Here is a 24,323-nt window from a genome sequence, read left to right as displayed (position 1 = left end):
CAGGGTGTTCACCTGCAGTCAGTGATGACCTGATCCAACAGCTCCACCACTCGGAGCTCCAGCTCCTCCAGATCACCGCCGGCCTTCACCTCCAGCTGCACCCGCTGCAGGTTGGCCTCCTGAAAACACACACACACACACACACACACACACACACACAGACGTTCAGAGGGTGGATGCTCACACACACACACACACACACACACAGATACAACAACACACACCAGTCCCTCGACCATCTCCAGCAGCATGTTGAGCGCCTCGATCCTCGGTTTGATATCTTCCCACTCTGACGACAGAACTACCACCGGCTTAACGTTCCCCCAGGGGAGGTAGTAGTAGTGGCAACCTGGAACACACACACACACACACGCACACACACACACACGAACACACACGCGTGCACACACACACACACACATTGCATGAATTAAGTACTTTTGGCGATTTACTACCAATTCAAATCTCCTGACCTGACCTTTGACCTTTGACCTACCGTCAAACACGGCCCTGCTGAACTGGGTGGTGGAGGTCAGCGGGAGGCAGGTGTAGTCAAACTTGTTGCCATAGTTACCGATGCTGACCTCGAACTGGACGGCGTCGTCGACGTCCTGGAGCAGCGTGGCCGAGTAGAACGCCACGAAGAGAGAGAACTTCCTCTTCCTGAGGAACTTCTGTGAGACGGAGAGAAAGATTTGAGGTGGACGGACGGACGGCGCGTTTCATTGTGTCGCTCACGTGTTTACGAGCGCCCTCGCTCTCACCTCCACCACCAGCAGGTCGTCTGACGGGACGTCTTCGGTTCTCTGTTCCGGCTTGTCCGCCAGTTTCGTGGTTAGCTCCACCAGAACTCGCCCTCGGTACGCCACGCCCTCCCCCTGATGGACCAAAGGAGAGGAAAGGTGCAATATTCATTAAAAAATAAATATATTATTGCTACAATCAGTTAAAGACATTAGTGTAACGACCGAAACACACAATTACTGACACGTCTGTAACTGTCTGTGCTTCCTTATTACATTCATTCATTCATTCATTCATCTTCAACCGCTTGTCCCTGTCGGGGTCGTGCGGGGCTGGAGCCGATCCCAGCTGACATTGGGCGTGAGGCGGGGTCCACCCTGGACAGGACGCCAGTCTATCACAGGACACATAGAGAGGAACAGAGACAGACAACCATTCACACCTACGGGTGATTTAGAGTCATCAATGAACCGAACACCTGCACGTCTTTGGACTGTGGGAGGAAACCGGAGAACCCGGAGAAAACCCGCGCAGACACGGGGAGAACACGCAGTCCAAAGACGTGCAGGTGTTAGGTTCATTGATGACTCTAAATTGTCCTCCTCTCCACCACAGCCTCCAGAGTGTCCTGTTTGCAGCCAATCACAGAGCCAGCCTTCCTGATCGGTGTGTTGAGTCTGTCGGTGTCGCTCGCTCCGATGCTGCTTCCCCAATAAACCACAGCAAAGACGAGTACACCAGCCACCACAGACTGATCAGAGATCTCCAACATCTTGCTGCACACGCTGAAGGATCTCAGCCTCCTCAGGGAGTAAAGTCAGCTCATCCCCTTCTTGTAAACAGCTTCAGTGTCAGATCTCCAGTCCCGTCTGTGGTTGATGGTAACACCCCCAGGTACTTGTAATCCTCCACCGCCTCCAAATCCTTTCCCAGAATGCACAGAGGTTGGAAATCCGTGTTCCTCTTCTTCCTGAAATCTGTCACCATCTCTCTGGTCTTGCTGACGTTCAGCCGCAGGTGATTCTGTCTGGTCCACTTCACAGAGTTTCAATTTTATATTCACTTTTTATTCCTATTTTTCTCTCACTTTGTATTTTTTTTACGCACCAAAACACAAATTCAAATTCCTTTTTATGTGAAAACAAACGAGAATAATGAAAAAACTCATCTAATCTAAATTAAAACATGTACAAGAGAGTAACCACAGGCCCAAATCAGGTCCTGGGTGGTTTCATTTTATACAGATTGTATTTAAAAGGTGAAAAATCAAACGTTACTTTTCCGAGGTTGAGCGCTTCGTGCGGGTCGTTGAAGGCGGTGAACTCCCGGGGGCTGCCGTACAGGTTCACGAAACACGGGCCGAACGTGGGCAGGAAACCGAGGCTGTCGTCCACTGCAACGACACGAAGAGGGTCAGAGGGTTTCACCGTAAACAGAGACGAGCGTGGAGGTAAAAATGAAGGAAAGACTCGAGTGATTGATGAAATTATCAAGTGCACTTGACAAAACAGACTGAGAGAGTTTGATTAGAATCAGTTTGAGGTGAAAGGAGAAGAAAAGACACATCACGAAGAGCAGAGCTGCACCGAAAGTCGTTTTTTCTAGCGTTCAAAGCTGCTTTTTTCCATTAAAATCACATTAAAAGAGATGGTGTTACGCTATAAACACCAAAAATGTCCCATAATACCAGAAGGATAAGAGATTAAATTAGATTTCTACAGCTTTGGGAAAGAAATGTGGATACAAATTCAAGCATTTTCAAGTCATTTATCCAAAATTCAAGCACTTTTTAAGGATTCAAGCACCTGAACAAACCCTGGTTAAAAGTTCTTAGTCTAATATTTATAACCACGCTAAAGAAACAATCAAAAATATTATGTGAAACTAAAATATGCGTCACATCCTACGTCTACAGCCCAGCACCTTTCCCCATCAGGTGGCTAATCTTGAGTTGGTGACCCGCACTGGTATGCTAGCCGCGGATAAGTCCCCCAAGAAAATGATCGGAGGCAAATTGTGTTGCGTAGACACATTAATTTGCTTTCACAAATATGTTTTGCGGCTCCATCTCTCATCTCATCTCATCTTGAGCCTCTTATCCAGGGTCGGGTCTCGGGCGCAGCAGCTCCAGCAGGGGACCCCAAACTTCCCTTTCCCGGGCCACATTAACCAGCTCTAACTGGGGGATCCTGAGGCGTTCCCAGGCCAGTGTGGAGATCTAATCTCTCCATCTGGTCCTGCTGCTCCAGACAGATTTTATTTGGTGGAAGAGGCAAAATGGCTCTTTTGATTGAGGTTACAGGCTGAAAAAAACGTCCGTTTCCCTCTTTAGCGTTTAGTTTAGCGCAACGTCATTGAAGCGACAACAGACTGCGACCTGACGCTGCTTAGCGCTCCTCCCTAGACCCGGCCCTTTGCCCCTTTATGTGGTGGAAGAGGGGGCAAAATGGCTCTTTTGATAGTAAAGGTTACAAACCCCTGGTCTAGACCGTCCTGTTAATACAGTTGCACGCTTCCCTTCATGTGTGGACATCTCGGAAATGACCTCGACTTTAAACGCTCTGTAGTTAGTGGAAGATGTTTGGATCACACGAGTCGTAAACAATCCTACGCAGCCACCACGGGGACCTTCTTCTAATAGTATGATACTAATAACAGTATATTAGTGCAGCGTTATCTTTGTATGCAACTGTGCAGAAAATAAACTCAATGAATAAGCCGCAGTATTCGATAGTGATTGATTTGAACGTCAATGTAATAAATGGAGCTTCAAACGCTTCGGTACAGCTCTGCAAAAATGGAGAGAAACAGCTGAATCGACAGCTGAGGTGTCACACAATGAATAAAGGTGGTGTAGAGAGGATGGTGGACGTACTGCCAGAGTGGACGGTCCGTGGAGTCAAGTCATCTGAGTGCGTAGAGAGGAAGGATGGTTCAGAATCAGACAGATGTTCAGAGGCAGACAGAAAGGAAACCACTCACACCCAAACAGATGCACTGGAGCGCTACAACAAGGCTATGCTGCTGTATGCTGACGATACGCCATTATTCACATGATGTTTTCAAATGAAAGACAAAGTCATGCGTGTCGTCATCATCCGGGAAGACAACTGTGAGGCACAACAAGGACCGGAGACCCAAGCAATGCGAGTGTTCAGCAGCACACGGACGTTACAGAGTTAGTCTCCATGCTTGTCAACCACAGATCCACCTGGTGATCCACCTCACAGGTGATCGCAAATGACATCTCTTAACTCTTAAACGGATGCAAACTGGGTTCATCTGAAGTCGATAAAAGCAACATGTAGAATACATTAATATTTATGTCCCCGGTGGAAACTGACGGTATTTCCAATCCTGCACAATGGGCTTACTCTCTTACTCTGAAGACTGGTCTACATAAATATGACGATGAATTCAGAGCAGACCAGGTAGGTTTACCACCGCCTAAGAATGGGGGATACAGTGTCAGATAAAGGGGATGACTCTCCTGCAATGTTAGCCTTAACCCTGTGAATGTTCTCATGTGTCCAGGTCGTCGTTATCCTCAAAGCAATTTCAGTCAAAAGCAACTGGACTGGTTATTTGTCTAGGAAGACGTTTCACCTCTCATCCAAGAGGCTTCATCAGTTCATGTACGCATCTGACCAGGCTGGGACTGGACCAGGACCAGGTCCAGGACCAGGACCAGGCTGGGACTGGTCCAACTAACTGGTGTGGAGATCCAGGTATTTAACCTCTCACAAGGCCGATGATGTCACTGGAACCCTTTGTGCTCCAAGTGCCAACGACCGTCGTTAGAGTGACAGTCGTTGGTTTGGACTTCGTTAGTGCTGGACCAGTCCCAGCCTGGTCCTGGTCCTGGTCCAGTCGTTGGTGGAAGTAGGTCTGGACTTGGTTAGAGCTCTATTGAGTCTGAACGACAGTCGTTGGAGTCACAGGAGGACGTTTGTGAACAGTTTGTTGAATGAAGGGATGAAAGGGCAGCATTGTAAACTGGAGATAAGAGGTGTCTCAGACCTCCTCCTCTGGTTAGCCATGGTCCAGTCCCAGCCTGGTCCTGGTCCTGGTGTCTCAGACCTCCTCCTCTGTGTAGCGATGGTTTCTCTACTTTTACATAGATGCTTCTTTTACTCCTCTTTCAAACCATCTGTCCTCTCTGTCCAGGATGTGGACACTGTTGTCATCAAAGATGTGGGCTTTCTCCTTGAGATATAAGTCCAGTTGATGTAAGTCCAGTTGCATTTGACTGAAACTGCCTTGGGGAATCTGAGCCTTGGAACCAGACAATTTTGCAGGCTCCTGTTTCATTTGCAGCCTCATAATTCAGGCGTGCATAAACCTAGCTTAGTACAGACGGGTGCCGTTATTCGAAAAACAACCAAGATGGCGGCAGTTGATGTAGAACTTCCTGTTAAAGTGCTATTTTGAAACACTGAACGATTGAGATCCAGATAACACTAGTTAGGTATGATCCCGTGTGGCTTTGAGTCTGGTTTAGCAACCGTAGCGCCAAAGCAACCCAACGTGACAGATGACTTACCGACGTTCATCCAGTCTGAACGAACGTTCACTTAACATTTAAATGTAAACTTTACCTTTCGATTCACGCGTGTTCGTTTAAAGGCAGTGTGAAGTGCGACAACGTGTAATTTGGGGGCAAATAAAACAGACTATAGAAATAAAATTGGACCTCATGACGACTGAACCAAACCAGACAAGACGGGTTAAGTATAAACACTCTGGTGCAGTCAAAGCCAGTCCAAACCAAACTGGTCACGGTCCAGTCCAGTTCAGACCAGTTTTGATTAGTGACTTACCATCTATCTCTCCACCGGGGGCGGAGATCTTAGACATACAGAGGTGGGTGGTGCCGATTACATCATTGTGACTGGCTCTGTCCCTGGAATGAGGAAAAAAGAGCTCTGAGACGTGCTTTGAAAGCCAAATGGTGACAAAGATTAAAGTTAAATACTCGAAACTAGAGGTTTTCAAACTGTGGGGCGCCCCTCCCCAGTTGAAGGGGAGAGCAAAGAGACCTAAGTTGAGTCTATGCTGCTGTATGCTGATGATACGCCACTATTCACGTGATGTTTTCAAAAGAAAGACAAAGTCATGCATGTCGTCATTATCTTGGAAGACAACTGTGAGGCACAACAAGGACCGGAGACCCAAGCAATGTGTCAAATCTGCCCTCACAGACATGATGCACGCCATTTTAGATTCAGTGTGACCTACACTCGCCAAGGGTATCATTATCTTCAACATCCAACTCAAATAAGCGCCCACACATCATTAAAAAACTCCACAACTTGCCCGAGAATCACAGTGTACCATAGTTGTCTGTGAAAACCCCTAATCTAAACTTGAGACATAACTCTCCAAGTTTCATGCAAAAGTCTCTATATTCTGATTTGTTTGATGAAAGAAAATGAGTATATCAGCGAGGATTCACCAGTCCAGTATTCTGATCCTCATCTTCTCACACATGGAGGGAAACTGGGAGGGGAAAGAGAGAATACACAATGTGTTGAGTGTTCTTGTCTTGGTAGCACGATAAAGTTAATAATAACATTGATTACAACTGTTTTTTGTGTGTGTCTCACCCTGACGGGCATGGCCAGACTCTGGTTCCACTGTGGATTGGCGTTCTTCTCCATAATCTTGGTGCAGACCTGAGAAAGAAAGAAAAATATAACTATACATCTATGCCTGTGAATGTTCTCATGTGTCCAGGTCGTCGTTCTCCTCAACGCAACTTCAGTCCAAAGCAACTGGACTTGGTTATTTGTCAGGAAGACGTTTCACCTCTCATCCAAGAGGCTTCATCAGTTCATGTACGCATCAGTCCCAGGCTGGGACTGGACCAGGACCAGGACCAGGACCAGGAACAGGCTGGGACTGGACCAGGACCAGGACCAGGACCAGGAACAGGCTGGGACTTGACCAGGACCAGGACCAGGCTGGGACTGGACGAACTAACTGGTGTGAGATCCAGGTATTTAACCTCTCGCAAGGCCGATGATGTCACTGAAACCTTTTGTGCTCCAAGTGCCAACGACCGTCGTTAGAGTGGCAGTCCCAGCCTGGTCCTGGTCCAGTCCCAGCCTGGTCCTGGTCCTGGTCCTGGTCCAGTCCCAGCCTGGTCCAGTCCCAGCCTGGTCCAGTCCCTGCCTGGTCAGATGCGTACATGAACTGATGAAGGCTCTTGGATGAGAGGTGAAACGTCTTCCTAGACAAATAACCAAGTCCAGTTGCTTTTGACTGAAACTGCTTTGAGGAGAACTATACATCTATGTTTAATGTTCGGTTTGGGATAAAAATAAATGTTCGGATCAACTGACGCACAGTTTTGCCAGCAAAGTGGATCTCCACCAGAGGATCCACCAGGTTCTTCCTGTTGCTGTCGAACCCAAAAATCTGCCTCATCCCATCCATGAAGGCGTCGTCCACTGCGGACAGAAAACAGAAAGACGTTCACCTCGAGCTCTACTTTTAAAGCAGATGAACGAACGATGAACACACACTGGAGACTGACTCTGCGGCAGGTCTTCAGCTCTGAAGATCCTCAGGGTGAAAGTGGCTCCTCTCAGAGACAGACCGGCCGGTCGCAGCAGGTTTCCTTCGATATCTTCTTTATCCTCCACGCACTCACGTTTATCCGCCTGGAAACACACAGATTCAAATACCAAGCTAATATCTCATCTCATCTCATCTTATCTTCAGCCTCTTATCCGGGGTCGGGTCGCGGGGGCAGCAGCTTTAGCAGGGGGCCCCAAACTTCCCTTTCCCGGGCCACATTAACCAGCTCTAACTGGGGGATCCTGAGGCGTTCCCAGGCCAGTGTGGAGATCTAATCTCTCCACCTGGTCCTGGGTCTTCCCCGAGGCCTCCTCCCAGCTGGACGTGCCTGGAACACCTCCCTAGGGAGGCGCCCAGGGTTCATCCTTACCAGATGATCCTGAACCACCTCAACTGGCTCCTTTCAACGCAAAGGAGCAGCGGCTCTACTCCGAGTTCCTCACGGATGTTGAACTTCTCCCCCTCTCTCTAAGGGAGACTCCAGACCCCCTCCTGAGGAAACACATTTCAGCCGCTTGTACCCGCGACCCCCAGCTAATATGTTAACGCATAAATAAACACCTGCATTCATTTAAGAGCAAACATGAAATATGAAAAATATAAGTATGGTTCTGAAGTTGCAGACTCACCGGTGGCTCGTCTCCAGCTGCCAGAACCAACAGGCTGACCTTCAGGTAACCTTTGACCCCAGCAGAGAGGTCGTCGGGGTCACACAGCAGCAGCCATTTCCTCAAGAAGCAGTGTCCTGAAGAGACGGAGGCGGGTTCAACTCTTCAAACTGACCAATAGGATTTATGGGACCGTGAGTTTCAAAATAAGAACCAGGAACTAAAAGGACCAAGCTGAACTGACTTTAAAGGAGCAGAAAATCATCAAAAACTCAGTTATAGATGATTTTTTTCTTTGAATTTTTGAGTTTTTAACAGAAGAAAGTATTAAGGTCCCATATTCTGCTCATTTACAGGTTCATTTTGGGTTTCTACGACAACATTTTACACGCTTTACTGTTCAAAAACACATCATTTTTCTCATCCTGACTGTCTGCGTGGGTTTTCTCCGGGTTCTCCGGTTTCCTCCCACAGTCCAAAGACGTGCAGGTGTTGGGTTCATTGATGACTCTAAATCACCCGTAGGTGTGAATGGTTGTCTGTCTCTGTTCGTCATCATCACAACCGTACAGGAAGTGGTGACGGCTCGTTCAAAGACACAGTTCCTGAATAGGGGCTCTGTGCTTTTCTCTTTGAGACTTTAACAGTATTTATACTCTACCTGCTTAATGATAAGAACCCACTTTTTACAATATTACCTTTCATTTATTATTAATTTCAGCTGTTACGGTGACACCTTTCACACCCATACAACACCCCACATGGACGTATACTCACTGTGCTCGTTGTAGACGGTTCCCACGTCCAACTGTAAAAAACAGCAAAATATCCTGCGTCAGAACACAGATTTCCATTATATGCAACTTTGTACTTGTGTCCTTTCTTCTGCTCCTTTCTTGATCATGTTTAATATAACAACAGTATATTTTTATTATTATTTATTTATACAGGTCAAATCTCATTGAGACCCATGGTCTCGTTTGCAAGAGAGACCTGTTCAGGTCGGCAGCAGCAAAACACAAAGTTACGGACGAACTGAACACACAGGAGACACAACACACAACACAAACAGTACAAACTGTAGTGTGCAAAGAACAAGTTAAGTTATGTTCAAGTGCAGACCCCCACAGACGGTCTCAACAGCCTCCTACAGCAGTTTGAAGTCCCCTAAAGAAGTAAAGCCGGGTAGCTTCAGCCTCTGCTGGAGCTGGTTCCAGGTCTCAGGCGCAGCGTAGGAAAATGCTTCTCGCTGCCTATACGTCATCACGCCGTAACACGTCACACGCATTGATGACGTCATGGCCATGCGTGGCTATCAAATCTGCAGTAAACACTCCACCTCCGCATCACACCAACGTGAACCTTTCACCGCCATTGTTTGAAATGTCCGCGCATGGTCCCTCCTTCTTTTTTCTATGTCCCAACAGGCGCACAGGAAATGACCCCAAAACCGCCGTAGGCCTCGTGCTCGTACACGTGCGCACGCTCGTGCTCGTACACGTGCAAACGTGCTTTATAAAAGCCCACCTCTCCCAAACGGGCCGTGGACGGCCAGCTGGCCGCAGCTAGACGCGGAGCGGTTGCACTCACACTGGTCAAACGCACCAGACTTTACCCTTAAAACCAGTTTTGGCCCGGTGCGGAAGGACAGTGCGAGTGCGCCCTAAAAGAGAAACAGGTTTTATATCTGAAGAAAAACCTCGGCTTTAACCGCAATTTCTTCAGTAACTGGTCAACAAGACATTTAAAAGAAAGGCTTTCATCCACTGTGATACCGAGATATTTGTATATGAAGGCTGAGGCGGCGGTTTACCTTGAATTCCCCGATGACCGCATCAGTTCGGAGAGAGCGGGAGTCGCACACCTGTCAGGCAAGTGGATGCACGTTATCAAGATCAGCACGACAGGAAATGTGCTTTTACAGTGAAAATCCAATATCCAAGAACAAAATGGAGGTTTTTAGAAACGTACAGTGATGAAGATCGGTTCGTCGAACAGGTCCGACGGAGTCTCGTAGAAGTTCATGAAGAACGTCTGTCGAGAGGAAAACACAGAGTTACGAATATTAACTGTATGATTAAAAGGAGAAAAAACATTTTGACCTTGTTTGGTTCTCGGTTACCTCATCAAAGACCGGGTTGTTGCCCTTTCTGATGCGGGTCCTCTTGGTCTGCCCGGATAGGGTTACCTTGACAACGGGTTTGATGTTGATGCCCGGCAACTGTCGGCCCTCGATGACCCGCACACGCACCTGGACAGGGAGACGTACGAACGTTTATTAAGTTGACTTTTTCCCTACATTCATTAAGTTACAGATTTTCAGATTAATCTAAAATTAATTTAATAATAAACTGTTAAAAATGTAATCCAGCTCGACCGATTACAACAGTCACATGGGACATTTTTATACTTTTAATGCTTTAACTACATTTCCATTTCACATGTAAGAGAGTAGTTGTACAGTTTGGTATTTTACTGCTTTACTACGTCTCTGCGTATCATTGTGTTCTTTGTGTAATGTGCCAAAATCACCACAAAGTGGCGCTGTGAGCACTTCTTCTAATCAGAACTCATCTCATCTCATTTCATCTTCAGCCTCTTATCCGGGGTCAGGTCTCGGGGGCAGCAGCTCCAGCAGGGGACCCCAAACTTCCCTTTCCCGGGCCACATTAACCAGCTCTAACTGGGGGATCCTGAGGCGTTCCCAGACCAGTGTGGAGATCTAATCTCTCCACCTGGTCCTGGGTCTTCCCCGAGGCCTCCTCCCAGCTGGACGTGCCTGGAACACCTCCCTAGGGAGGCGCCCAGGGTTCATCCTTACCAGATGATCCTGAACCACCTCAACTGGCTCCTTTCAACACAAAGGAGCAGCGGCTCTACTCCGAGTTCCTCACGGATGCTGAACTTCTCCCCCTCTCTCTAAGGGAGACTCCAGACCCCCTCCTGAGGAAACACATTTCACACGCTTGTACCCGCCACCTGGTTCTTTGGGTCCTGACCCAGCTTTCACGACCACAGGTGAGGGTAGGAACCAAGATTGACCGGTAGATCGAGAGCTTTGCCTTCCTCAGCTCTCTTTTCGTCACAACGGTGCGGTAGAGCGACTGCAGCTCCGCCCCCGCTGCTCCGATTCTCCGGCCAAACTCACGCTCCATCGTCCCCTCACTCGTGAACAAGATCCCAAGATACTTGAACTCCTTCACTTGGGGTCAGGACTCATTCCCTACTTGGAATAACAATCAGAATTAAAATAAGAATGCAGGCGCGTCTTCACAGATACCTGTAAGTCCTGTGGTTTGTTGGGCAGCGGTTTGGGCTGACTGCTGGCTCCTCTCCTCCGCTTCCTCAGCCCCCCGTGGGTGTTGTAGGACGGCGGGGAGCGTTTGGGTATCTGGGCGGTGGGGGACTCGTGGCGCGAGGGCCCCTGAGGGCCGATGATGATCATGGAGCGTCCGTCATCGGGACCCTGGTCCTCTGTCGGCTCCAGCATGATCATGCTCTCTGTATCCTCCTCGCCCAGGGTGTCCAGAGAAATCACTGCGGAGACAGAAAGCAGTTTTTAGATTCTACATTTGGTATTAAAGTGATTCTCCAGGGTGCATACAGACGGCACTGATCTATGATGATGTTACTTGTGACAGTGTCCAGCTCCACGTTGGGGTTGCTGTGGGGCAGAGCCTCGGGCAGTGGAGGAGGCTGAAACACTGGAGCCGATCCTGGGGGAGGGAGGTAGGAAACCTGCAGGGTCAGCGTGGCCTAGAGGAGTCCGAGAGAGCATCAGATTCAATCAGTGCTGGTAAATAAGGTAAAGGGTAGAAACATGACGTTAGCGTGAAGTCGTATGAAATAAGAACATATCTTATGTGAAGGTGTTTCTGGCAACTTTTTAAATTATTGTTTATTTGTTGTAATGTTTTATTGAGTTTATTTACCCAGTTTAATTCATTGCGATCACCTGTTGCTGTTAATTATTTTATCCGTAAAAGAGCAAATAAAGGAGTGAAATCTCCTTCTGAAATCTTTCGTAACGCTACAAACACTGCGCATTACTCACTATCAACTCTAATTCTAATGAACCCAGGTGCTTTATGATGTAATCATTGTCATTTTTAGATAAAATGAACACATTTCCTGCTTAAAACAAACAAATAAAAGTCTTAAAAGGAGGCAAAAGTGGCCACCTGCTGTGTGAGCATGATGTCAATTTTGTGGGATTCATTTTAACATGTTCTCCCCGTGTCTGCGTGGGTTTTCTCCGGGTTCTCCGGTTTCCTCCCACAGTCCAAAGACGTGCAGGTGTTCGGTTCATTGATGACTCTAAATCCCCCGTAGGTGTGAATGGTTGTCTGTCTCTGTTTGTCTCTATGTGTCCTGTGATAGACTTTGCTCCACAGAGATGACTGTGAGCATGGGGCCGGTGCTGGAGGAGTTTGCCATCTGGTGTAATGAAGATTTTCTCAAATTAAATACCACGAGGAAGAAAGAACAATTTTAAAAAACAGAAGAATTTCCCTGAGAGGGTCTTTCTGTAAACTCCAGCCAGAGTTTCCAGCAGCAGACGCTAGAACCTGCACCTGCGTCATAGGTGCGACCCGTGTGCTCCCCTCAGGCTGTAGATTCAGAGCACCGAGGTTCAAGAGCAATAGGAAAAACTCCTTTGTTCCCTGTGCAATAACTTCACTTGCACATGTAAATGTAGGGTTTTGAAGATTGTTTTGCGTAGTGTTGTGTTTTGGAACCTTTTCTACCTCTTGTTTCCGTCTGTTTGTGCTTTTTATATGTCTTACACACCTAGCTGGAAATTGAGTTTCCCATTTGGGGACAATAATAAAGTGACTGAACCGAACCAGCCAAAGGTGTAGTCTTCTTCAGCTTCCTTTAACAGGAAAAAGCAACTTAAGTGAGAGGCTTTCAGCTTAAATGGAATTTCTTAACGGCCAAGAATCTCTTCACCTAAGCCCCTTTCACACACTGCAGCGCTCAGAGTGCTCCAGGATTAGGAACCACATCTGGTAAGGATGAACCCTGGGCGCCTCCCTAGGGAGGTGTTCCAGGCACGTCCAACTGGGAGGAGGCCTCGGGGAAGACCCAGGACCAGGTGGAGAGATTAGATCTCCACACTGGCCTGGGAACGCCTCAGGATCCCCCAGTTAGAGCTGGTTAATGTGGCCCGGGAAAGGGAAGTTTGGGGTCCCCTGCTGGAGCTGCTGCGCCCGCAGACCGACCCCGGATAAGAGGCTGAAGATGAGATGAGATGAACTCTGCGTAAGGAGGCAGGACTAGACTTTCACCCAGGACACTGAGGTCTGGTACCTTTCATGTCCGATCACTGTGGTCGCGTTACAAACTCACTTATTCTTTCCCCGCCCACAATCTTTTCCAAACCCTATCCTTAAGTATCTTTATCGACTAAACCACATTGTTTTGTGGGATTTCACAACGTTAACCACATGTTCCCCGTATTTACAACAGCAGCCGTAGTGGAGCTTCACGTGTTTGACGTGCAGGGCAAACCAGAGTCTGCAGGACGAGGACGGGCTGGCTGGACCCAGGCTGCAGCCTCTCGTCTCAGCCACATAAGGAGTAAATGAGCATACGCTGCAGCTGTGGGGTGTGTGGAGAGTGAAAGGTGTAGTCTGCGGCAGTTTCCTTTTACAGGAAAAAGCAACTTAGGTGATAATGTTGGTGTAAACAAAGATATCAGGCTCTGGCACGGTACGAATACACGCTCAGAGGTTTCATGTTCATGTTAATCTGCATGAACAGAGGCTTCAATTCTGAATTATAGTAATTAAAGTTACATCTTTATCTTTCGGGATGTTTTATATCAGAGTTTAGACGCAGTGTAGAATACCTGCGACCCGACAGGGACGAGCGTCTGAAGATGGATGGATGTAGGATAAAAAAGCATGCGTGCGTGCGTGCGTGCAGGGGTGCGTGCGTGCAGGGGTGCGGGCGTCTGGCATGTGGGTGTGCGTGCGTGCGGGCGTGCGTGCGTGGACATCAATCCGATCCACTCTGACACTCAGAGGAAGGCTTTGTTTTGGGTTCAGGAAACGAGGATGGGAAACAGAGCATTGTTTCATCTGCAGTAGACGACTCGGTGTGAACCAAGGTGTGTGTGTGTGTGTGTGTGTGTGTGTGTGTGTGTCTGATGATGTAGCTGTGATGGGGAGAGTTTCAGACTCTGGATGTTTTATGTCACAGAGACTGGAATCCCAACACCAAGGGTCGGTTTCAGGAAGATACTTTAGACCAGTCCTTAGTGTTTGACCAGTCCTGAAATCATTTTGATAGATCACTTTCCACATCTTAGCGCATTTAACCCTCAAACATCAACCAGATTGACTTTGGACCAAGAGCCGTGTTACTGAGATGAATTTAGACGCCTGTAAAGATCTAAGTTAAGGTCAAAGTTGATCGTTTTGATAGGAACAGAATCAAGTGTCTTTTCCCTTGTTAGTATGACTTTATTAAAGTTATCTTTTAAAGGGTAACAAGTTGAATAAGAGGTTAAAACTTTACGACTCGAGACCAAATGAATCTTTTGAGGTTGAATCAGATCGGTTGTTATTCTGCTCTGACTCAGAAACGTCTCTATTTTAAGACCCAGACAGGAAACTCACAGTGATTTATGATGTGTCACGATACAATGAGACTATATATTAATCTGTCTGAGTGTGTGTGTGTGTGTGTGTGTGTGTGTGTGTCTGTGTGTGTGTGTGCGTGCTCACCCCCGTGTTGTTCCTCTTGGTGTCCAGCAGGGACACGGTGAAGGTGGCGGCCAGGCTGGGCGAGTTGAGCACGTCCCTGAGAGAAAGACGAGTTTCCCCGAGAAACCTAAAGAGACAACAGTCACTACATATAAACCTTTATGAGCTGTGACATTAAATATGTTTTGCGTCTCCAGACAAATTTTCTCTGGTGGAAGAGGGGGAAAAATGGCTCTTTTGATAGTAAAGGTTGAAGACCCCTGTGCTAGACGAGCGTGGGAGGGGTCAGCCGAGCTGTACTGATGCCCTGATTGGACTGCAACAAAGGCGTGACCAATCAGCTTCAGATAATCAGCCGCCATAGCCAATCAGCGTCAGATGAGAAGGCGGCATGACCAATTAGAGCCCGGCGTTGGTCGGGATCTCTTTTTTTATGCGTCTTGTCTTCTTCCCTTCTTCTGGGGCCCTGTCACCTCACAGCAAGAGGGTTCCTGGTTTGAATCCCGGCTACATAGGTAATGCATCCATCCTCTGAATGCTCTAGGTCTCTTGTTTTTGGGTGTAAGGTTACACGAGGCTGTGGTTATCCTAGAGGTCGTTGTAATGGGGGGATTATTCAGGTTGGTAATGTTATTTCCAAGATGGAAACTAAGCAAACTTTCTAGACGTATAAAACTAACTAACAAATACAGAAACAACAGGTTTAATAAAGTCATTCTTGAGCACGCAGTGAAGTGAGGTCACACTGTGGTCTGAGTGTCCCGTGAGAGGCGGATGAATGGATCACTAAATCAATCCACACAGCCGTCGGTGAATGGGTGGAAATATGAGTGGATAAATACTCGAGGACCACAATGAGAGGATGACCCGCGTCTTTCATGCCTGCCCTTTTCCCCTCTGGAGGAACTCTGACGTGCTCGACGTCTCCACGGAGCGGGACGATCCAAAAATAACCATCTGAGGGGGTGTTTCCAGAAAACAAACAAGTCTGGACCGTGGGCCACACCCTTGACTTTGGTGCTGTGGTGGTGCTTAGCACTGTCGCCTCACAGCAAGAGGGTTTCTGGTTCAAATCCCGGCTTGGGCCCTTCTGTGTGGAGTTTGCATGTTCTCCCCGTGTCTGCGTGGGTTTTCTCCGGGTTCTCCGGTTTCCTCCCACAGTCCAAAGACGTGCAGGTGTTCGGTTCATTGATGACTCTAAATCACCCGTAGGTGTGAATGGTTGTCTGTCTCTGTTCGTCTCTATGTGTCCTGTGATAGACTGGCGTCCTGTCCAGGGTGGACCCCGCCTCACGCCCGATGTCAGCTGGGATCGGCTCCAGCCTCCCCCGCGACCCAGACAGGGACAAGAGGTTGAAGATGAATGGATTAACGGATGGATATGATAAACAATACAGGTGCAAACAGAAAGAATGGTTTTAAAAAAGTGGTTAAATTGGAATTCGCTGCTTCTCTTTTTGTCTATTTAGCGACAAAATCAACAAACGAAACATCATAAATACATTAATTAGAGTCACTGTCATAAATTAACAAACTAGCCTTCAAAGAGACGCATGTGAATTTGAATTTGAGCTGTTTAGTTGTACAGTACTTGAACTCAGACATGGAGTCAAGATTAGATTTATCACGTTTTTGTAACTGAATAAAGAAAGTCATCGTAATTAGTGTTTATCTCACGTATTAGAAGCAGGAGACGTGGTTTAAGACACCAGATCTCTGCTAAAGGGGGCAGGTCGCTGTGGTGGATGGGTCCAAACACACAGGACTTTCACCAGGCGAGTGGGGTGCGATTCCTGCTGCCGTTGATGTGTCGGATGTTACGAAACCGAGCCACGAGCTTCTTTCTAATCCTAACCAACCGAGCTAACGTAACGTCACCTTTTGTCGGCTAAAAACGGTCACGTAACCGTCATTTTGGTGCCTAAAGCGAGACGATACCAAGAGCAACCGTCACGGCCCACTTCCGGTCCGTCAACGTCATACGAACACACACACACACGCACACACACCTGTTTCTGCCCATCTTCTCATGGTCTTTGACGACACAGTGCAGCTCTGCACCAGAGTCCAGAGGAATGCCCTTCAGATCCCATTCAAAACCCTGACGGAGAGACAGGAAACATTGTAGGCGAGGGATGAAAATCATGACACAGAATAACAAGACATGGCATTTGTCAGTTAGGGTTTTGCTAACAGCTTTTAATGGTTGTGCGAGTTAGCATTAGCATCCTTTTATTTGAATCTTAAAGTGGTTCAAGTGAGTTTGTCTGTGACGCTCTAAATTCATCACTTCGGAAAAAACGGTGAACCCTTCTCGTGTCACTTAATGGAGTAATGAATCGTCACAGCTCCATCACATGACTTGTGCTAATAAAACTAGCTAACAGACTAACATTTAAGGCAGCACATTCGCTTACTTATAGTTGTCTTAATAGCAAATAATGAAATTGAGAGCTGCACCTCGTTCCAAACAGGGTTCGGGTTGTTCTTGATGACCTTCGTCTTCTTCTTAGACCCTGAAGAAAATGGAGAAAACAGGAACGTTAGCGTTCAGAAGCCGACATGCTAACTGTGCTGTACTACGTCCCAACCCCAAAACACGTTGCCTCATTTAAATTTAGCAAACTTTTCAACAGCTAACGAGCCAGAAGGTCAGTTAGTGTAGCACTAATAGCTAACACCTAACACCTCTTTTGTTTGCTGCATAGCTTCCTGGTAAGTAAGCTAGCACAACCAGTGATTGTTAGCTGAGATGCTAATAAGAGTGTTGCATGACAGGGGAGGATACTATTGGATGTTGAAAAGACAAAGTGACCATGAATCATTAGCACAACGCTGCGATGGGGCTATTAATGTTTAGTTAGTCCGTTTGTCTATAGCAGGGGTGTAAAACTGATCCAGTAAAGGGTCGTGTGGCTGCAGGTTTTCAGTCCAACCAAACAAAAACACACCTGACTCGACTTCCTCAATCACCTGAACTGTCTTCACACAGTTGACTTGTTGGACCAGGTGTGTTTTTGATTGGTTGGAATGAAAACCTGCAGCCACAGCGACTCTTTACTGGATCAGTTTGACACCCCTGGTCTATCGTAAGGTGTTTGTGAAATGGAAACCGGGGACATTTCCAGTTCAGCGGTCAATATATCATCACAATATCCAATGTTATTATCTGTTAAAGTAATAAAAGGGGAATAGAGAGTTTGATGTACTTTGGTAACTGTCCATTGTAACCTTTTTAATACGCCGTTTTCAATCTCATCTGCATAATCCGTTTCTTTTTTAATTTTCCGTTGTAGGTATTTTTTATTTATGTTGCGCATGTTTATTGTTCATTTGTCTTTGTTTGTCTGCAGATTTGTATATAGTCTGTATTTTTGTATTTGTATATAACTGTATGTGTTCCATGAAAATGTCTGTTCATTACATCGTAAACACACACACACACACACACACACACAATGATAAATTCAACTCACAATTACAACACATTTAAACATCTACATGAATGTAAAGGAGCAGAGAAGAAGAATACAAGCGTTATATTTGACTGCACCTCTTCAACATAATACAAACATGTGACGACCTCCCCTGATTTCCCCCGACCCTCGCAATTTCCAGTCTGGTTGAACCGTTGGACATCGTACATCTATCTGTGAAGAGGGTTTTTCTACGACCTAAAAGCACCAAAGACCTTTCAGACGTCTGACGTGATCCAATCAAGCTTTAGTGGCAGGAGAATACAAACTTTTGGACGACAGTGTGCAAATGTAGTTAAAGTTATCATCATACAGTGTCTTTTAACTCAACCCAACTCCGACTGGGGGGTTAGAAGTTGAGGGGGAGAAGTTCAGCATCCGTGAGGAACTCGGAGTAGAGCCGCTGCTCCTTTGTGTTGAAAGGAGCCAGTTGAGGTGGTTCAGGATCATCTGGTAAGGATGAACCCTGGGCGCCTCCCTAGGGAGGTGTTCCAGGCACGTCCAGCTGGGAGGAGGCCTCGGGGAAGACCCAGGACCAGGTGGAGAGATTAGATCTCCACACTGGCCTGGGAACGCCTCAGGATCCCCCAGTTAGAGCTGGTTAATGTGGCCCGGGAAAGGGAAATTTGGGGTCCCCTGCTGGAGCTGCTGCCCCCGCGACCTGACCCCGGATAAGTGGATGAAGATGAGATGAGAACTCCAACTGTCCTGACGCAGGAGCAAACTCCAGTCCAAACATAACTCAGTGAGCAGAAAATAAACATGTGTTATCATTCTGTGGCTTCCTGCGACATGAAGTCCTTTGCTCTGATTTCCTGTCTGTTGGGAACTCTGACAGGAAGTGGGACGTAACAAGGACCAATGAACAGCCAGGACTGGTCATTAGCTGACTCTCATAACACAACACACACACACACACACAAATGAGAACGTGAACCATCACACTGGGGACGACGATCATCTTTTCCAAAAGTCAAAAAGAAAAACAGAAGATGAAAGGAAATAGAAACAATGACCGTCGTCTGATTTTAGAAGCTGCTCTTTCATTTCCAGAGAACGACCACCAGACCAAGTTCACCATCTTCATTTAGCGTGTTAGCATGCTAACGTTGCACTAAACGCAGTAGAGCTGAGGCTCATGGGAATCTCAAGAGGTTTGCAGAAATCGGGTCTTGGACCAAATGAAATGTGGACGTGATGTTAGATGAGAGTTGAACTTCAGGGGATCATGTTTGTCTGAACCAAATTTCCAAACTGGACGATCCATCCAATAGTTGCCGAAACATTTCACTCAAATCATAAATGTCAATCTTGTGGTGGTGCTAGTGGACGGGTTACCAAAGTCAAGTGACTTTCGTTCAACATAATAGTCTTTAAGCAGTGATGGTTGAAGGGACAGCTATGGAGAAACAATTCAAAGGGTTCCCGTATTAGTGAGTTCAGCCAGAAAAAAAAAATGACATTAATGTTTTGAATTCAAACTAAAATATTATAGCCTTGGTTTACCCATGCCTGGATTCCATGGATCCGATTTTCGCCTCAGCAAGGGAACCAATCACAGAACAGGGAGGGACAGCAAGACGATGGCAATGTCTTTGCGACACAACGAAGTTTGTAGCTTATTTTCGTCTACGGATCGCATCTGGGTGGGTTTTTTTACCGATAAAACCATGTCTGTAGTGTGTTCGTCGCATACAGAAGGAAGAGGGTGCCGTAAAAGTTAAATAACATTCTTGGGATTTGCACAAATGTACAAGTCGAGGCTGAGTAGACAGTTAGGCTACAACATCACGAACCCATTGGAACGTTTCTTGAACGCCGTAGCCATCCATCTAACCATTGCTGCTTAAAGTCTTTATTGAAGCATGTAACCCTTCAATCAAACTTGGCGACCTAGCAGCATTGTTTTAGGGCTGGCAACATCATTCCACCACTTTTATCCACACTTAAATACCTCAACGAATATGAAATGGGCTGACAAGGAATGAGAATGATCCCTCTTCCCTTTCATTACCACGTCGAATGTGTCAGTTATCCTATGTAGTATCACACGGCGCCCAGCCAATGAATCCTCCCGCCTTCTGGGCTTTTTTAAATGAGGCTTGTATCCCGAAAAGACTTGGATGTGCATGGTTTTCCCCTCAACAGTGAATAAGACCCATGATTAGTCCAGGGCATGGGTGTGAAGGGCCGTGTGGCTGCAGGTTTCAGTCCAACCAAGCAAGAACACACCTGACTCGACTTACTCAATCACCTGAACTGTCTTCACACAGTTGACTTGTTGGACCAGGTGTGTTTTTGATTGGATGGAATGAAGACCTGCAGCCACACGGCCCTTTACTGGATCAGTGTGACACCCTTGGTCTGGGGATTGGGTGGTTTTTCCCAGTGAATGACACGAGACAAAGATCAGAAATGGTAAACAAACACAGTGCTTCCCTCCACTGATCGGTAAATGTGTTGGTTTTGTCAAGATTTTGTCGAAAACACCGTGTTAGTCAACTTTTGGTAACACAACGGATGGCCATGACTGCACTTCAGGTTCACACACACACACACACATGCACGCAAACACACACATGCATGCAAACACGCGCGCACACACATTCTTTCTTTCTCTACAGACACACACACAGAATGGTTGTTTGCTTTCCTGTTTTCCCCAAAGTCATCACCCAATGTGAGAACACACACAGCAATTTACCTTCACAAACACACATGCACACACACGCGCGCACACACACACACACACACACCAACAAGTACGTTCTTACACAAATACCTACGTAAGTGTACCTCCGTTCTTGGAAGATATCTTAAAAAACACTTCCACCCTTCCACACAGGGGTCAGGAGGGTACGCTGTGTGTGTGTGTGTGTGTGTGTGTGTGTGTGTGTGTGTGTGTGTGTGTGTGTGTGTGTGTGTGTGTGTGTGTGTGTGTGTGTGTGTGTGTGTGTGTGTGTGTGTATGTGTGTGTGTGTGTGTCCCAAGAGCTGATATCCGAGCTAGCATCTCAGAGACAGGAAGTGGCACAGCATCAACTTCCTGGTTGGTTCAGCTTGGCACGGTTTCTGTCATGGGACGAAAATAAACCACACTGTGACCCACAGCGCTGTGAAAGACGTGTGGGAAAGCTAAGTTTAGACATGGCCTAAGAGTGTGTGTGTGTGTGTGTGTGTGTGTGTGTGTGTGTGTGTGTGTGTGTGTCATGGTATATTAGAGATTAACATAAAACCACCTGAAAAAGTAGTTTTTTCCGACCTAAAGTGGTACAATTCAGGGTGTGTCAGTACACAGTAAAGCACTCACACTGCAGAGTATGAGTGTGTGTCCAGATTATAATTATAACACATAATTAAACAGGATGAAGTCACAAAGTTGCCAATTCTTATTTCTGGATTTGACAGAGAACGGCACTTCATCGTTCCAATAACAACACTCGGGCCGGACGTCCTGCCTTCAGCGCACAAACGTTAAATCACACGAGCACATTCTGCAGACGCATGGCACCAAACACGACGTGGAGGTAAAACTATAACTATCATGACTCGATCTTTGCAAACCTTTGCTCCGTCCCTGAAATATAAAACCGCTGTAACGGGTCTAAAGCAGATCAGGCTGCATCCTGAGTCTTTGCATCCAACAACGTAATGCACAAATGCTCTCAAAGCGTAGTGAAGTGTCTAGGTGTCTCATCTCATCTTCAGCCTCTGATCCTGGATCAGGTCTCGGGGGCAGCAGCTTTAGCAGGGGACCCCAAACTTCCCTTTCCCGGGCCACATTAACCAGCTCTAACTGGGGGATCCTGAGGCGTTCCCAGGCCAGTGTGGAGATCTAATCTCTCCACCTGGTCCTGGGTCTTCCCCGAGGCCTCCTCCCAGCTGGACGTGCCTGGAACACCTCCCTAGGGAGGCGCCCAGGGTTCATCCTTACCAGATGATCCTGAACCACCTCAACTGGCTCCTTTCAACGCAAAGGAGCAGCGGCTCTACTCCGAGTTCCTCACGGATGCTGAACTTCTCCCCCTCTCTCTAAGGGAGACTCCAGACCCCCTCCTGAGGAAACACATTTCACACGCTTGGACCTGGACCTGGTTCTTTGGGTCCTGACCCAGCTTTCATGACCACAGGTGAGGGTAGGAACCAGGACTGAGCGGTAGATCCAGAGCTTTGTCTTCCTCAGCTCTCTTTTCGTCACAACGGTGCGGTAGAGCGACTGCAGCTCCGCCGACCTCGTTCTCTCGGTCCTGACCCAGTATTACCGCAGACTGGTGTTCAGAAACAGTGTTGAAGGTCCTAAACTGGGTCTGACTGTAAAGATGAGACTCTTGTGGATCCAGTGAGCCCGGTTCTCTTCATGTGTGATGACGTCTGTCCCCATAGGAGACGTTTCATCGTCTTAACTGAGCTGTTGTGACCTCCGGGATAATCAAAGCCTCATGAAACTTCACAAACACAAACTGGAGACCCGGAGCGTCCAGAGGATGGATGGATTTCACCAGGAGATTCACCACAAGGAGGTTTCTGAGCGGTTTACACAACACACAAAGTGCTCGCCATCCACTCCACTCGCTCCAAATCACAGCATGGATTTTCTTTCTCAGAGGGATTTATGGCATTTTTTCCAGTTCAAGAGTTGTAGAAAACACTTCTATTTATCACCAAATCTGTGTAACAAATGCTCACCCAACAATGATGACACTTATGAGACACAATAGAGCAGAGCTGCCCAACCCTGCTCCTGCAGAGCCACTGTCCTGCATGTGTTAGGTTTCTCTCTGCTCCAACACACCTGAGTCTAACGATGTGCTCGTTATCAAGCAGCTGAAGCTCATCAGGGATTTAACTCAGGTGTGTTGGAGCAGAGAGACCTAAATCATGCAGGACAGTGACCCTCCAGGTGCAGGATTGTGCAGACCTGTAATAGAGCATGCGGATGCGGACCATTACATACTCCTATGATAATGTTTAAGCCCAAAACACAATGTTTATGAGATGTATGAATATCAATAAATAGAGCTGCATATTAAATTAATCCTCATGTTCCCAGCTGTCACATCACTTCTATGTGACATCTTCCTTTGACCTGTGTCGTCCCCCTGAACGTCCCCCGTCCCTCATTAAAAACCAAAGCCATTCTGCATCACGGTACCTGACTTTGGATCGGCCTTCTTTAGGTACATTTATGCTGATCACTGGCTCCGTCTGTACTTTACTTGAGTAAAAGAAGCCGAGTACTTGGGACCAGGAAGCCGTGTCAGGACAAAGGCAGGATGTGAGCGTTAGAGCGCACCTCGTTAAGAAGCAGACACGGACTCGTGGAAAGAACAAACAACAGACTGAAGGAAACACAGAGCAGGTAGCCAAGTCACCTTCACCTTACACTCTCATTTTACTGGAAGACCCTGCTGTCTCAGGGTCCAAACCCAGATGTGTCTCATCATGGGCTCTAGAGCAGGGGTGTCAGACATACGACCCGGGCCGAGGGTCCGATTTGGCCCAAAGGATGACTTTGCAAAGTTTAAAAATCCCGAAATACACACACATGCACAAACAGGACCTATATACATGCAATTAATGGAGAGATGTTAGAGCGAGGCCAGTGACCGGCGCCCCGAGCAGTCGGGGGTTCGGTGCCTTGCTCAAAAGCCCCTCGGCAGTGCCCAGGAGATGAACTGGCACCTCTCCAGTCACCAGTCCACACTCCATTCATGGTCCACACAGGGACTCAAACCAACAACCCTCCAGTTCCCAGGCCAAGTCACCTATGGACTGAGCTGCTGCCGCCCATGAGGCGTATGAACTTACGAGGATGGACGTACGAAACCAAACCACGGCCTCTGATCTGATCCTAACCAAGTGGTTTCCATGCCGAACCGATCTTTTCATCGACCAAATCTGCAGTAAACACTCCACCTCCACATCACACCAACGTGAACCTTTCACCGCCATTGTTTTAAATGTCCGCGCATGGTCCCTCCTTCTTTTTTCTACGTCCCAACAGGCGCACAGGAAATGACCTCAGAACCGCCGTAGGCCTCGTGCTCGTGCTCGTGCTCGTGCTCGTACACGTGCACACATGCTTTACTAAAGCCCACCTCTCCCAAACGGGCCGTGGACGGCCAGTTGGCCGCAGTTATGCGCGGAGCGGTTGCACTCGCACTGTTCAAACGAACTAAGCTTGACCCGAAAAAAAAACGG

General features: G+C 47.4%; 2 protein-coding genes across 2 annotated transcripts in view; one reads left to right on the top strand and one right to left on the bottom strand.

Annotated features, from left to right (window-relative positions):
* The window catches only part of exoc6b (exocyst complex component 6B), a 344,934-nt gene that overhangs the window by 291,734 nt on the left and 28,877 nt on the right, over positions 1-24,323 (top strand). The gene's annotated exons all lie outside the window — the stretch shown is intronic.
* LOC310963923 (dysferlin-like) overlaps positions 1-24,323 on the bottom strand; it is a gene marked incomplete at its 3' end in the record, with an annotated part of 75,153 nt that overhangs the window by 41,308 nt on the left and 9,522 nt on the right. The window contains 21 exon segments of the mRNA XM_083936880.1: positions 13-119; positions 225-349; positions 497-674; positions 765-878; positions 2,022-2,137; positions 3,620-3,652; positions 5,565-5,647; positions 6,200-6,243; positions 6,351-6,419; positions 7,093-7,196; positions 7,283-7,409; positions 7,956-8,071; positions 8,712-8,742; positions 9,748-9,798; positions 9,906-9,968; positions 10,057-10,185; positions 11,215-11,471; positions 11,567-11,690; positions 14,669-14,774; positions 16,657-16,748; positions 17,108-17,163. Coding sequence (XP_083793006.1) covers positions 13-119; positions 225-349; positions 497-674; positions 765-878; positions 2,022-2,137; positions 3,620-3,652; positions 5,565-5,647; positions 6,200-6,243; positions 6,351-6,419; positions 7,093-7,196; positions 7,283-7,409; positions 7,956-8,071; positions 8,712-8,742; positions 9,748-9,798; positions 9,906-9,968; positions 10,057-10,185; positions 11,215-11,471; positions 11,567-11,690; positions 14,669-14,774; positions 16,657-16,748; positions 17,108-17,163 — 2,125 coding nt within the window.

The sequence above is a fragment of the Echiichthys vipera genome (assembly GCF_963691815.1).
Source record: "Echiichthys vipera genome assembly, chromosome: 22".
Taxonomy (NCBI): domain Eukaryota; kingdom Metazoa; phylum Chordata; class Actinopteri; order Perciformes; family Trachinidae; genus Echiichthys; species Echiichthys vipera.
The sequence above is the reverse complement of the archived record's forward strand: the minus strand, read 5'-3'. Positions and strand labels throughout refer to the sequence as shown.